We start from the raw sequence: 16,202 nt of genomic DNA on the forward strand, positions 1-16,202 counted from the left end.
CTACTGGCATTAAACCCTGGTTATCATCGCAAACCTGTATGAGCTTTATAACCACGACAGCAGCAGTCACTCGAACGAATGCTTGCATAGTATATGAGCACGTCAACAAACATCTTCGAGAGGATCGCAGAAATGCAAACATGGATTAGGGCATAGGACCCTGTGCAGCAGGGCCCTGTTCGACAGGACGCTGCGTAACAGGGCCCTGTGTAGCAAGAGACTTCGTGGTAAGGGCACTGTGTGGCAGGTCACTGCGCGGTGAGGACACTGTGCGGCAGGACACCATGTAGCAGGACAACGCGCAACAGGACACTGTGCAGCAGGACACTATACAGCAGTACACCGCTCGGCAGGGCGCTGTGTAACAGGACACTGCGCGGAAGGACACTGTGCGGCAAAGACACTGTGTAGCAGAACACTGCGCGGAGCGTCACGGTGTGGCAGGACACTGTGCGGCAAGGACACTTCGTAGCAGAACACTGTGCGACAAGGCTCTGTGCAGCAGAGCACTGTGCGGCAGGACACTGCGCGGCAAGGCACTGTGCAGCGGGGCGCAGCAGGACGCTGCGCGACAGGACACTGCGTGGCAGCCACCGTGCGGCAGAACGCTGCGCGGCAGGTCACGGTGCGGCAGGACATTGTGCGGCAGGGCACTGCGGCAGGACATTGTGCGGCAGGACACTGCGTGGCAGACCACCGTGCGGCAGAACGCTGCGCGGCAGGTCACGGTGCGGCAGGACATTGTGCGGCAGGGCACTGCGGCAGGACATTGTGCGGCAGGACACCACGCGGCAGGACACTGCGCAGCAGGACACTGCGTGGTAAGACACGGTGCGGCAGACCACTGTGCAGCAGCCGCAGCAGGATACTGCGCGGCAGGACACTGCGCGGCAGGACGCTGCGCGGCAGGACACTGCGCGGCAGGACACTGTACGGCAGGATGGTGCGCGGCAGGACACTACGCTGCCCATTGTTTGGTAGATATTGCCAGTCTGGGGGGACGTGGTGAGAAAGGCTTATTTTCGGGGCATGCTTTGAGCTTCATTAAGATGACAGCGTCCCGATAACGCCCGCGCGTTTTCACGGCAGGGCAAAACAGACCACTGCAGACCGCACCCCGCAGTCTTCAACCGCAGCCAACAGTCAGTCTAGCTCAGCCGTGCTGCTTTGCAAAATCGCAAAAAAATTCTTACTTCATCAATGGCACTTTTCGGTTGACAATGCCAAATGTTGATCAACCAACATAAATTCATACAATTGACGTTGGAAGGGGCACGTTTTGCGCGTCATTCTTGCGGCCTAAAACACAGCGCCCCCTTCGGCCTGCAATGCACTTTTAAAGTTGTTGTAATATATATATATATATATATATATATATATATATATATATGTATACTCAGAAGTAAGATCGCAAAGCTCTGGTCAGCCACATTTGTAGAGCTGTACCTAGTGCACCAACATGAATTTCTGTTAACATCTCTATCGCGGCCGAATTGACTGGAATATTAATTGCCCGTCTTCGTTGCAAAGCGGCGTTGATGAACCGCGTTGTATTGCACAGCTAATTTCCGCTTCATGGTCTAAGCAACGAACCCACGACATCAGTTAACACAAATGATGGAAATGCCTTTCTTCGCTGAATAAGATAAGTGACGGAAGTTATTCATCATGCTGGAGCAACTGCTTTTTGCTTTGTGAAAGCAGGCTTCAAAGGAAGTCATTAGCATTCTCAGCATATTATCGTAGCATGGTACAGAGTCCCAATACTCGGCGTTATGTTTTGCGCTTTACACCATGTGGATGTTGCTCAGCATGATCAACTACACCAGATTGCCTGTGAATGTGGTTCTTGTCGGACGCCCCTGGTCTGGGCACAGCTTTCCAGATGTGTAAGTGAACTGTACAGTTCTCAGAGACAAGCTTTAAGACGTCGGAAACAAGTTTAGTATCGTGGTATGAGTCGCTGTCACACCAAGACCATGTCTGTTCAGAAAATAAGCACGTGAACCGGTGTCCCACCTTAACTTTATAAGCAACATGATGTCATTGACCTTAAATGGCGAGATCAACCTATTGCACAAAACTTGATGCCGACGGCAGTTTTCATGGCGGCTGTCAGTCAGAATTTCGAAATAATTTCGAGAGATTTTCTTCACTTTGGCATTTTGAAAGTCAGATCAGGTCATTGAACAGAAAGACTAGAAAGTACTATGAGTGTCACATTGATTTGAAAATGCATCTTGATCCAAATCAGTTGGGGAGGGAAGTTGACGGCACTTCCGACATTATTTAAAGTTTGACGTTGCTTAACCTTTGTTCGACCGGTTTCTAGCTCTCTTAGTTATGACATTTCAGGGCAGCCAAAATGCAAGGTCTTTAGCACTGGCTCTTCTACTTAAGCTTAAATGTCTAAAGCTCTCTCACTTTTAAAGTTTCAGGGGAACTGAGTCGTGAGTAATATTCTAAATGTGACCCTACTTTTCAGTCAAGACATCCTCCTCCAATGTCTATGTTCTGCCAAGTTGTAAGGCTGCTAGAGGTCTTAGAGGGGCGGGATAGGGTAGCGTTTGGGTCATTTTTAAACCCAAAGTGCCCTGGCTCATGATAACAGCTTTGCGAGCCGTTCTACAGCTGCCTCGTAAGCAATTGTTGATTACGCTGACCTAGCCTCTTAGCCAGCTCATGAACCGGGCTGTAAAATACCAACAGGGGCTGGGATGGAGCAATTCAATTTAAGTTGTTACACTAAGGTCGTGACAACTGTCTGATTATTAACAAATGTGTGCTCGTGAGATTCCAAACCAAATGGCATAAACTGCGCTGCAGCGGATGTCTGCAAATCAGACTGTCAATAGCTGATTGCTCATCACTTCTGTTGGATTGGGCAGCGGAAATAATTCCGGATCCTTCAGCCCCGCACCATGTGAGGCCGCGGCTCAGTCAATCTTTCAGCCCCACACCATGTGAGGCCACTGCTCGGTCAGCTGCTGTTTGAAGGTGCTGGATAGGGTTTCACTACCTTGAACCCTGATCATGTGCAAAAGATTTGTCACCGGTTCGTGACGAAAACTGACTGTTCACAAAAACGTGATCATGAACACGTTTCACCAAAACGCTTGCTTCGAAAACGTTCAGGTTTGGATTTATAACTTCCCCCGCCCCCGCCTCTCCCCCCCCCCCCCCACACACAAACCGCCATTTCCACATATTGGTGAAGGGATAGAGAAGCCATGACTTACTTTGCTTAACACATTTCAGTTTGGTATGTAGTCACTGAGTTGACAAGTGAGTAGACTTGATTATGTGACTGCACAAAGCGATTTTTCCCAGTCGGAGTGTAGACCGCAAACGTTCAGCTACACGAAACCGCTTGCTTACTCCTTAGTCTCAGTATGCTTTCCTATTCGTTTCCACTCTGCCTTGGTCATCCCTGGGTTAAAAACCAACTTGCGTGTTCAGCCCGCATGCTTGAGGTAACCTGCGTCACCAGCAATTGTGTATTTTACCACCGCATTTTCCCACAATTCATGGTAATTCCTGTGTTGGAGACGACCACATATCGGGTCGCCTCCTTGCGAGAAGGAACAGCATGCGGTACATGGTCGGCCGCGCAAACGTCCCTATCAGCGAGAAAGCTTTACTACTCCCTAAAATATGTCATTTTCAGGCGTCACGTCATGGTGATGTTAATGAGTATTGGGGAACCATGGCCCTCTCCGCTCCCCCCTCGGCCTTCCCTGTATCTTGGTCACGCAGTACAGCAGTCATGCCTTACTTTGCTTGCCACACTTCTGTTGGCACGTCGTAACTGAGTGGGCGAGTGGGCAGACTACATTTGGGGTTCATTCCGTGCATAATGAACCCTCATCAGCACGCAACCGTGAAGTATGAGCAGAATGATTTCGCAGCGAAACTGTCAAGTTAAAACAACTTGAGAAAGAAGGGTCGAAGTGTATTACAAAACACTTTGCAAACAACGCGGGATGACAAAATCTGTCTTAAGTCGTCATCAACAGAATATGTAGCTTTACTTGTCACCCTAGGCTTTGAGTTCATTGAAAAATAAGCATATTTCATCTTAATTTTTGAAGTAGATGTGACTGAGGATTGTTAATTGGCAATTTGCATGCGACGTAAGTGCATTTTGCGCCCACAAGCGAGAACAAAACGTGACTCTGCATCTTCCTTCACTGCTATATCGTCATGCATCGAAAACGTGTTGTGCATCTTCATGCCAAATTAAAAACGACGCCCGTTTCGGCGTGAAACGAACGCCACGGGATGACGCAGCTGTGCACGGTTCTGCTTGTTAGGGAACGGGTCGCTGGGTTTATGGCACCTGTTTTACCATCCACTGTTATTTATGTATTTATTTGGGTTATTTGAGAGACGACTGGATTAACGGCTGACTATCAGGGAGGGCTTGAGCCAATCTCGGGCGGAGGGAGACGTCGGGGTTATTGCCGAACAGAAGTAGTCTTCTGGCATAGCGGGGGAGGTACTTGTAGATTATGCATAAGTTGATGATGACGGGTAGACCGCCCAGTTCAGCTCACGCGAAAGCCACAAAACCACTCGAAAAGCCTTTCTTCGTGGATTGTTTTCAAAACGATTTTCGCTCCGCGTGCTATTATTTGTCGCTTCGATCTTTACTGAAGCTTTTTGTGTTTTGTATGATTATTTATCCCTTTTTAAGCTAAGCCTCACTTGTTTACGGACATGTAAGGGCTTTGGGCCGTCTCGTCCCCTATTGATGCTCCAACCTCGGGTAAATGTAGGTAACGAAGGCCTCGTATGTCACCACAGGCAGGGCAAGCTATGCCGTTTGACTTGTGAGTCCCATCAGATCATCAACAGACCTGTGTTATTTTGCACTTTTCACGTGCGTACAGCAAGAGAGAGGCAGCAGGTGTCTGGGACCTCACCATACAGCCTGCACTGTAACCAGCGGCCGATACACTCTGGCCTCGGCTCCACAGACGGGGCGATGAGCACTTTCTGGGGGTCTGCAGCTGGTCTGCCTTTGTTCGACGCGAGACCGACGAACGTTTGTGCAATGTTTCCCGCTGGATTTCCAGGATATAACAGCTGATCGGCTAAACCGCAGCCACTGAGCTGGCGCCATCCCGCGGCAGCTGTACACATATTAAGTGCAACTCAACCTATCTGAATGACCGTTTCCTTCCTGGCACTATTAGTGACCACAAACTACGGACCGCCCCACATCTGGGCGCCAGGCGCCGCCGCCATCTGCAACTCCAATCACTTCTGGTGGGCGGCCCAAGCCGGGCAGACTGCAAGGTTCGTGGCCGCCGGGCGGGCTGTCCCCACCACTCGATCGGCCACAGGGCGGACACGGCGCCCGCCAGCCCCGCGCGCCGCGTGGAGAGCGCAGGGCACCAGCGGCTCGCCACGGCCTGTCGCGGGCCAATGGTAAACCTGCAGGTAAACCTGCATACGAGTCCGCCGCTCGCCGGCCAGCTGGGACCACTCGGGCAGTCGAGCTGCGCTGGCGGCAGTGCCGGAACGACTAACCCGCATACGAGTCCGCCGCTCGCCGGCCAGCAGGGACCACTCGAGCAGTCGAGCTGCGCTGGCGGCAGTGCCGGAACGACTAACCCGCATACGAGTCCGCCGCTCGCCGGCCAGCTGGGACCACTCGGGCGGTCGAGCTGCGCTGGCGGCAGTGCCGGAACGACTAACACGCATACGAGTCCGCCGCTCGCCGATCACCTGGGACCACTCGAGCAGTCGAGCTGCGCTGGCGGCAGTGCCGGAACGACTACACCACATTTTGTCCGCAATGGCGACAGCCGCCGTCGTGGGTTTTAACACAGGCGCGGGCGTGTGGTCAAGGTTTGTGCCGGCCAACATCCTATGCCAAGTCAATCGTTCACAGTTTTTGGTGAGCCGGGCACATCTAACCAGGGAATCTTTCTAAACGTCTTCCAAAAGTACACGGGTCTAAGAAGCATTTAGTTTGCTTGGGTTACCGATATTAGAAAACAATGGTCAAGCGAAATTTATAAAACGTGATCAAAATTCCAACTTATTATCATCTTTTCTCAATAAACTGCAAATTTGATAACGGTCTTCTGTTACCCTGGTCAAAATCCAGATAACTGTCCACTCTTTGCATGCCGTTTGATTTCAGAACTCTACAACGCCTCTGTCCGAATGGCCAGTTCTGCTGCATATCGGACTCCTGTTACACAACCTCCGAATGGGTCACGTGACCCCCTGCCCCTCGATAGCAGCGGCCGTACACACAAGCCCGTTTGGCCGGGGCGGACCGCCGGCCAGCGCCCACCCCGCGGGTCGTAGCGCCCGTGAGGTGTGACTTCCCGGCGCCAGCTCACCACCGGCCGCCGCCTGACGCCGTCCGCCCAGCGACTTCCCGGGTCAAGTACAACATTAACCGTACTTTTTACGCCGAGTCGGTTGGCCGCCCGCGGTTGTCAGCGGCGAACAGCCTCTGGCTGCTAGTGCGGCCGCCAGCCGCCGGCCGGAGGCCTAGCGGACAAGTCAGCCAGCGAGGCCAGTGACCTACCCCCCCCCCCTCCGGTGACCGCGACAGGGGATCTCATGATCAGCCTTGCCGAGATCTGTCTCAGCGGCACGGGGGGGGGGGAGAGGCCACCTGTCACCGTGCCCGACGCCTTGACGGCTGGCGGGCGCCCGCAGGAGGCTCCGTCGCTGTCGGCCGTGAATGCAGCCGTGTCGGGGGCGGTCGGGAGTGCATCCGCTCAGCATGCTACTAAATCAGCCGGTCGCTGCTGCGGCTGCAGCTAATTGCAGGCTGCGATTTGGGGTTGATGACTGCAGTTCGGTTTGTTCCCTGGGCTGTGCATTTGCTGCCGAGCTTGTGATGGCAGAGTTGTCTATTCAACAAGAGCAAATGGCAAGTAGCTAGCTGGAAGCTGTGGTAAATATTGATCATTCGTCAGTCGGAAAGGACGCGTGTCATAGAGCAGACAGCGGCACATCCGAACTCCTCTGGGACCGTAAACCAGGAGCACCGGGCGGCGGAGGGACAAAAGGCGCCACTGTTTGGAGTCTCGAGTCCGAAGCCACCACGCGGAGCTTCACCGCCGAAAGCAGACGTGGTGCGGCTTTTGTTGACCAGGAACGCAGCTCGTCACGTGGGCGCACGACGAGACGTGACGAGCTGCGCACAGTGGCGCACGACGAGACGTGACGAGCTGCGCACAGTGGCGCACGACGAGACGTGACGAGCTGCGCACAGTGGCGCACGACGAGACGCGCCGAGCTGCGCACAAACTGGCCAGGTAACACACGGTATCTGAATCAGCCGCCTGCCCGGGGGGCGCCAGTGACAGCAGGGGGGGAGGTGTCGTCATGTGCGCACCTATTCTAACCAGGCGCCCAGCCACCGTGACAAACAGCCAGTGCCTTCCGGCCCCTGTTGCGGTGCCCGCGGTGTGTGTTTGACGGCACCCCGTCACGTGGCCAACGGCATTTAGTGCCCTGCGGCGATCGTGACTGCGCAATATGCATCTACCGTATTGCGCAGGATGTGCAGGTTTACATACTGTAGCACTCATGTGCACAGACTACTGCGATGCACGCGTTGGTCTCAGGGCTGCCCACTCAGTGCAGCTGAGCATACGACCTTCTGAAATGAAGCATCACGGCCATTGGGCATGTGGCAGACTGCAAAGACGTGAATTCACTCTAATTATCAGGTTGTGTTAACAAGATGTGCTCTTTCCATCCCTGGTTTGCATTACGACTCAGATGTTGCCGTGTATGTGTAAGGACCTGCAGAACAGGAGTTGTACGCCAGGAGTTTGAGCTCGGTCGTGCGGAGCGTGGAGCAGCAGCGCCCCCGCAATCAGCCAGGGGTCTGCCGCGCTGACGGGCTACTCGGCCCGCTCTGGGCCGCTCGGCTGCCGGGCCCCACCGAATGGGGTCGTAGCTCGCCGCCGGAATATTGAGTTGTCGGGCGACTCCTCCCTTCGAGTGTCCGCTCGTTAAATATGGGCGTCGATCCTTCCTCATCTGTGGAACACTGGATGGGAAGCGAGGGACGATGTTCAGCGCGTCGGTGGGTACCGTGTGAAACGGAGCGCTGACAGAGCCATCCGCTGGAATGCAACGACTGGAGTGCCGCTGGTGGACGGTAGCTGACAGAGACATCCCCTGTAATCCGGAGACTGGAGTGTCGCTGGTGGACGGTAGCTGACAGGGACATCCCCTGTAATCCGGGGACTGGAGTGCCGCTGGCGGACGGTAGCTGACAGAGACATCCCCTGTAATCCGGGGACTGGAGTGCCGCTGGTGAGCGTTAGCTGACAGACACATCCCCTGTATTCCAGGGACTGGAGCACCGCTGGTGGACGGCAGCTGACAGGGACATCCCCTGTATCCAGGGGCTCGAGCGCCGCTGGTGAACGGCAGCTGACAGGGACATCCCCTGTATCCAGGGGCTCGAGCGCCGCTGGTGGACGGCAGCTGACAGGGACATCCCCTGTATTCCAGGGACCCGAGCGCCGCTGGTGAACGGCAGCTGACAGGGACATCCCCTGTATCCAGGGGCTCGAGCGCCGCTGGTGGACGGCAGCTGACAGGGACATCCCCTGTATTCCAGGGACCCGAGCGCCGCTGGTGGGCGGTACGTCACTGGATTGTCGGCCCTCGCCGGGCTAAGCGATGGAGTATCTCCGTCTCAACCGGCCCCGTTGAGACCCAGAAAGGCGTAAAAGGCGGCGCCAAAATGGCTTGGAAACAGCTGGCCCGAGGCATTGTCATGTGATTAGTAGCAGTGCCATCTGTAAGAGCCTGCAGAGCTTTTCGCACACGAAATGCGAGTCGATTGATGTCCATCGGTACTAACTGCCACCTTTGGGCACGGAGTCGGCAAAGTTCCATCCACCCTTGGGCCCGGAGCTGGCAAAGTTACATCCATTTTTGGGCACTGGACTGGCAAAGAAGGACGATGGATAAGCACACAGGTCGCTGCAGAAAGATCAATGACATTTTTAGTCTGGTTTTGCCAAGATCAGCCCGCACCGCACACGATTCGGAACAGGTGTTTGTGATTATCTGTCTCGAATTTGCCCTGCTCTGTGCTATGGTTCTCCTCAAATCGTAATTCTTAACTTTGTGTACCGAAGCATCGCATTTAACCTGAACTGGATGGCCACTAGTTGAACTCAAAGCGTAAAACTTTACGTTGATGGATTTGTTGGATGGCAGGGTCTCCACCGGCCCTCGTTGTACAGCTCTAGCTCAAGGCGGAGCACGATGCCGCGGCTCCCAGCATGATCATAACTGATCGTGCACGGTTGCCACTGATAGCTTTTGTGACAATGCTGGTACAACGCAGTATACAACAGAAATATCGAACCTTTTCACCATGTCAGAAATCTCTGGCCTACGCCAGTCGGTTTCCTCCCTTCAACAACGGCCGAGCCTCCCTTCCGCGGCAGTCGCTAAGTGGGCCCCTGATAGCAGCGGAAGCTCCGCTCCACACAGCGCAGCCAGTCATGATTTGGGCCCCTGATAGCAGCGGAAGCTCCGTTCCATACAGCCGCCAGCCAGTCAAAATGTGGGTCCCTGATGGCAGCGGAAGCTCCGCCCCATACAGCCGCAGCACGACAGCCATTGCAACGCTGATTGTAAATGACGCGTTCAGTCGCCTCAGCCACAGTGGGCAGAATAGATTGCTTTATAATTAAATTTGAAGTGCGTGATAGCCTATACTTGTTTGAATAACCAAGGTATTTCACACGCCCTAAAACCACACAGAGCCTGATTTGTGAAGTGGTAAACGTGGCTGCCTTCCATACGTTTGGTAGTATTTCACACACGGTCGACTGGTTCACGATTTGTGAGACGCGAGGTCGGATCACCGGGAAGTTCAGACCATCATTTCAGTGATAATGCTGCCGTCGCCACAAGTGTTTGGGTCGGTTATCTGTTTCAGCGCCGCAGGCAGCTCCGGCACGATTACCGTGTGTTCACGGGGGACGCTGCTCGCCAGTGAACCACGGGGGACGCTGCTCGCCAGTGAACGCGAGCCGCAGGCCTGGTTACCATGTGTACACGGGGGACGCTGCTTGCCAGTGAACGCGAGCCGCAGGCCTGGTTACCATGTGTACATGGGGGACGCTGCTCGCCAGTGAACGCGAGCCGCAGGCCTGTGCTAAACCCTCCTCGCCCGGAGCCCCCATCTCGACCGCCGCTCGAGGGCCGCGGACGGCGGAAGGCCTGCTCAGCAAGCTGGCCCGCTGCCGGCTGGGTGTCCGCTGGCCTTCCTCAATGAAGTGAGGAACGGCCGAATGTCCCTCTGCGGGGCGGGACGTGAGTTGCGAATGTCCCTCTGCGGGGCGGGACGTGAGTTGCGAATGTCCCTCTGTGGGGCGGGACGTGAGTTGCGAATGTCTCTCTGCGGGGCGGGACGTGAGTTGCGAATGTCCCTCTGTGGGGCGGGACGTGAGTTGCGAATGTCCCTCTGTGGGGCGGGACGTGAGTTGCGAATGTCCCTCTGTGGGGCGGGACGTGAGTTGCGAATGTCCCTCTGTGGGGCGGGACGTGAGTTGCGAATGCCCCTCTGTGGGGCGGGACGTGAGTTGCGAATGTCCCTCTGCGGGGCGGGACGTGAGTTGCGAATGCCCCTCTGCGGGGCGGGACGTGAGTTGCGAATGTCCCTCTGCGGGGCGGGACGTGAGTTGCGACGGGATGCCGCAAGGAATGATGACCTTTGTCCTGGCCGCCCCCGTGGCCAACGACGCGAACGGAAATGGCTTCCGCCTGGCGAAGAGTAACATAACTCAGGCCCGAAACAAGACTGGGGCAAGTTTTCAACTCAGCTTTGGAAACGTGATCTTGTGAGAGACATGACCTGTGAATAATTCAAATCTGGCGGAAAATAGAATGGAAAAAGTCAGACATTTCATAAGCCCCAACAATTACAGCTTTAGAGCGCCTTCCTCCTGTCTGGTTTCTGAGCCCACGGCAGACTGTTGTATTGTTATCATAACCAGCATGCGGTCTCGCTGATGGTCAAGGAATGCACTGCTGTGCTTCGTAACATGTCCTCCACGAACGAAGGAACCCGACCGAGAGGAGCACGAGCGATCCACAGTTACGCCCCTCCGTCTGTCGGCTGTGTTTGGCCCCGTCCCCCTGCCCCTTCCCCGCCATGTGGTGGGATGACGGGAGAGGAGTTATGTGTTTATGCATGACGCATCCAGGCATGATTCTCAGCGACAATTTATGGCGCTCTGCGTTCTGGGTGGATTATCTTGTTTGGGTTGGCCCTCTTTTGCAAACAGACGCGGAATGAAGAGGTTCTGGGGCTCTGATGGGCTGGGGCATCACGTCATTCCGCGGTTGGAGCACGCACTACACACATGAAGCAGTGCTCGCTGGCCAGCCAGACGAGATCACGGCTCTGGCTCGTCTTGCATCTAATGATGGGCCGCAAAGCGCCCAACTAGCGCATAGCAGCGCGTAAAAATGGCTCAATGGAGAGGGAAGAACAGCATGAAAGGAATGCATAATGATCTAATAGTTCTGTTGGCAAGAACGATCTCTCCCAAGCCTTTGCAGTGCATTCCACACAGAAATGGGGCCTCGCGCGGAGTGGGATAACATATTCTTGAGTGGGGACAAAGGTCATGAGAACGCAAATGACTAAGCTGATCAATGCTTAAGCATACAGCTTCCTGTTTTGGGTCGATGCGATATACATCACAGGCCAGTGTCAGATCGCTAAGAAACCACCTTCAGTTCAAGCACCATGACCGATTACTCCCCCCCCCCCCCGTCCGTTCCCAAATACGGACCAAGGCGACATGTTAGATGACTTGTGAATAATTTGGTGAGTTTCTTAGTTACTAGCTAACCGAAATAAACCAAATATACGATTACCAATCACTTATGCTGTTTGGCTGCGATGTTCATTCTACTCGTGAAAGTCCAACCGGGTGTTCTGCAGTTGTGAGTGGATAGTTGTCCTTTAAGTTCTAAATGACCTGACCTGTTGTCTGCTCAAGACTTGTGGTCTAGTGGATGAGTGAAGGCCAGAGGAGGTCTGGCTGGCGGTATGCATCATCGGCATTCGCCATCATCAGCGCCGGCGTCACACTGGCAGGAAGTCTTCAAAACCACCAGTCCAGCGCCGGCAGAGGCAGGTGTAGGGCAGTGGCATCGCCTCCTTTCTCTTCCTTCCCTCTCTACCCAACTTATGGTGGTGAACGCCGAAAATTCGCACCCCAACTAGACTTCTAACCTTCACTAGCCTCGGGCTAACATGTCCTCAGCAACAAACTACTCAGTTCGTTTAGAGCTTAAAGGCCATCGATCTACTCTCAAGTACAATGCCTTACAGCACTAGCGATCCTAGAACGTCGTTCTGCAGTTGTGCTCGACCTCAGTCCCCAACAGAGCGCGGCTCGCCTTTGACGTATGACGTCACTCAGGTTGACGCCTTCGGGCGCAATATTTTCGACGCGGACGCTGGTGCAGACTCTACGCTACAGGGCAACCCTGGCCAGGACCGGAAGAACGCGAGCACTCTGGCGGCCAGGCATGGCACGACGCGCGGCGTAAGCCGTTAAGAGGTAGCATGCGGGCAGCTTGTCGCCGAAGCAGCAGGCCGCCTGCGCGTGCAACAGGAACGTAAACGGCATCAGTGCGGTGCGATTTCAGTCAGCGGTATATTCCTCCCGTACGACCATTCGAATCAGGTGTGATGACAAGGGGCTTGTACGGTGGCAGTACTACCATTAGTGCTTGAAGTTGCCCAGGAAAGGGAGCGAAACTCCCGAAATATGTGATATCTTATTGCTGAGCAACAACTGTCATGTTCACTCATCAATCTTGACATAACTGACGCGGAACGAAATTGATAGATGCGAAATTAACGTGCAATGGCGACTGAAAAATGGGAAATTTACAAAGACAGGAGATGTAAGAGGGGTGAGAAACCAGCCGCTGCAAATCCAGATGTTACTGAGTTTGTTCGGGACAAATGAAGTTGTCTAACGGTACAACATCAAAAATGCAGGCACAGCCATAATACTCTGATATATTCGAGGACTTGTTAAAGCGCTTTCGACCAGAAGTGCTCATTACAGAACTATGAAATGAAGGAGAGCGGATAATGGTGGGGCAAGATTAAATGCACCCGAGAGTCCCGCGCCAATATCTCGCCCTGTGCGGGCCGAACATCGGCGCACAGATGGCAGCACAGGTGCAGGCACCTCTATTTGGAGTATGCGGCCTTCGCTCGGGACATGGCTGGTGCATACAGCTCACCCTGAATAAACGGGACGTGGTGGAAAGGCAGGATGAGGCGAGAATTGCGAAAGAAGCGTTGATATGGCCTATGACTATGGCCTATAGCAACATGGCTGTCATTGCATAATTCTTCGTTGATATCGATGACACATGAATGGTCACACCCTACCTGACTGCAAGCAACAGAAACAAAATGACCAATGAAGAAATAAACTTAAGTTGCCTGTGCCTTTGACACATTCCCACCACATCCTAGCGCCGAGCTGAGGTGAGCCCTGGCGGACGGTAAGCGAAAGATAGTTCTATTTGTTGTTCCTAGATGGCAGGAAAGGTCCACCGTCTGAAGTACTCGCCTCGGCGAATCCGCGCAGGCTGCTAATGATTGCTTTCACTAACACAGTCCCTGTTAAGAGTGTCATGCTCCTTTTCAGTCTAAACTCCTGTGAGCTGACAGCATATCCTGCGTTTTTGCTGAACGTTGCAGCTGGCGTAAGGGTTATGGTTTGGTAGATGGTAACTTTTAACTTCGGTTGAGCTTTACGCAATGTGCTCCGCCTCTTCGTAAGCCCCAGTTCATTTTGCATCCCCACAAAGTCTCGTCTCATCAGCCACCCTGATCGGCCGTCCTTTGCCGCAGCCCGTGCCGTTGAGTCGGTCGCACGGCCGCCCTGACTGGGAGTCCCGGCCGGTTGAGTCGGTCACACGGCCGCCCTGGCTGGCAGCCCCGGTCGGTTGAGTCGGTCGCACGGCCGCCCTGGCTGGCAGCCTCGGCCAGTTGAGTCGGTCGCACGGCCGCCCTGGCTGGCAGCCCCGGTCAGTTGAGTCGGTCACACGGCCGCCCTGGCTGGCAGCCCCGGCCAGTTGAGTCAGTCGCACGGCCGCCCTAACTGGGAGTCCCGGCTGGTTGAGTCGGTCGCACGGCCGCCCTGACTGGGAGCCCCGGCCGGCTGAGTCGGTCGCACGGCCGCCCTGGATGGGAGTCCAGGCTGGCTGAGTCGGTCGCACGGCCGCCCTGACTGGGAGCCCCGGGCAGCTGAGTCGGTCGCACGGCCGCCCTGGCTGGGAGCCCCGGCTGGCTGAGTCGGTCGCACGGCCGCCCTAACTGGGAGCCCCGGCTGGCTAAGTCGGTCGCACGGCCGCCCTGGCTGGGTGCCCCGGCTGGCTAAGTCGGTCGCACGGCCGCCCTGGATGGGAGTCCAGGCTGGCTGAGTCGGTCGCACGGCCGCCCTGGCTGGGAGCCCCGGCTGGCTGAGTCGGTCGCACGGCCGCCCTGGCTGGGAGCCCCGGCTGGCTGAGTCGGGTCGCACGGCCGCCCTGGCTGGGGGCCCCGGGCGGTTGAGTCTGTCGCACGGCCGCCCTGGCTGGCAGCCCCGGTCGGGCATCCGCACAGATCTGGCTTAGATTCCTTGTGCGAGGCAAGCAGCGTCGTCGGAAGCAATTCGAGATCGCAGCCGGTCTATCGCACTTTTACCACTTTTACCTCTCTCTTTAATCTTAGAGGTATGTAATGGTCAAAGACTGCTAAAGGAACGCCAGTGTACTCAAGCCGAACATTGAAATCGGCCTGTGGATTTCAGCCCGACTCTTTGTGCCGCTGATTAAATGACGTCGACAGCAATTGTCTCAACGGATGCCCGAGATCGACGACAGATAAATTCCCGGGCAATCGAGCCGCTATAACCCTAGCACCGTTGATTCGGGTCACAGCCTGTTGTGATGCCACTACGGTGAGGCCGAGGGTGGCCAGTTTTATGACGTGGCCCGCGTGGCAGTCACATAGACGCTGTCTGGCCCGTTTATTGCCACCCCATGGCCTGTTACGCGGCCCGAGATGATCCCCCGCTCGTTGGCACTCTTTCCAGCACGGGCCGGGCGGCTTCTGGCCGACGGACACGTTCGGTGTCTGTGCTGCCTCGGTGGCGAGCGCGATCGGCGCTCTTGCCGCTGCGGTTCGGAAGGGGCCAGAAGGCTGCGGCATCAGGCGCCGACTCGTCTCCCTAAACTGGAGAGCGTGTGAGGCACCTCACCATCTGAACTGAACGTCTGCAATGTCTGAAGAGGGTGCCGATAGTGTAGCGGTTAACGCGTTTGTGTTAGCAACTGCGCTGCCTAGGAGATCAGAGCAACGGGGTTCGATTCCTTGCCGTACTAGCCCTGCCTGCCAGGGTGAGAGGCAGACGACGCCACGTAGGCTCACCAGCTGAGTGCATCGTTAAAGAACGACCATGTCATGTCTGATGATTGGACAGCTCAGGGCGGAAGGTGGAACGCTGTGTTACACAGAGAAGAGTGGACGTCATTTAAAAACCCAGGGATCGAATTATCGGGATCTATTGTCATCCAATCCACTAATTTTGTTCTGAATTGACCTGGCCATTTCCTTTTTAATTACAAGCTCTAAAGCTTTCCCATTTTAATCCGTCACAACAAATATATTTCCAGCAAAATCCGTACCAATCCATAATGTTTTATACCGATTTGACGTTAGATCTCAGTTGAGCATTTGAGCTTATATGGACGTATTAAACACGTGTGTATTATCACACTGCGTTAGCATAGCCGGGCACATTCACGACTTCTCATCCTGACATTACAATATTTAGTTTGTCCTAAATAATTCAACTTCAACTTACAATGTGCATGATATTCGCCTTTCGGCCCAGAACTTCATCAGCAACAGAGAGGCGGCCAATGCCACCAGCAGATTGGCGGCTGGATGTGGGAATGCCCATGGCACCGGCTACGTCCAGCAAAATGTTGTCACAGTCACAGCTCAAGCCACGTAGTGAGCACGAAGAGTGTCGAGTTATATCCCACGCCAACGTCCTATGATTCCGAGCGGAAACAAATCACCAGCGCGAGGAAAAACCTCGCTGACTCACACTACACTACTGAATATAGTTCCACTGTCCGGTGACCAGGACAGTTATGCT

At 54.8% G+C, this 16,202-nt stretch overlaps 1 protein-coding gene across 1 annotated transcript in view; it reads right to left on the reverse strand.

Annotated features, from left to right (window-relative positions):
* The window catches only part of LOC119098010 (homeobox protein abdominal-A homolog), a 46,761-nt gene that overhangs the window by 4,163 nt on the left and 26,396 nt on the right, over positions 1–16,202 (reverse strand). The window contains exon 4 of the mRNA XM_037220942.1: positions 5,536–5,677. Coding sequence (XP_037076837.1) covers positions 5,536–5,677 — 142 coding nt within the window. The remainder of the gene's footprint in view (positions 1–5,535; positions 5,678–16,202) is intronic.

Source organism: Pollicipes pollicipes, unplaced genomic scaffold (genome assembly GCF_011947565.3).
Source record: "Pollicipes pollicipes isolate AB1234 unplaced genomic scaffold, Ppol_2.1 Scaffold_4740;HRSCAF=5597_pilon_pilon_pilon, whole genome shotgun sequence".
Lineage (NCBI taxonomy): Eukaryota > Metazoa > Arthropoda > Thecostraca > Pollicipedomorpha > Pollicipedidae > Pollicipes > Pollicipes pollicipes.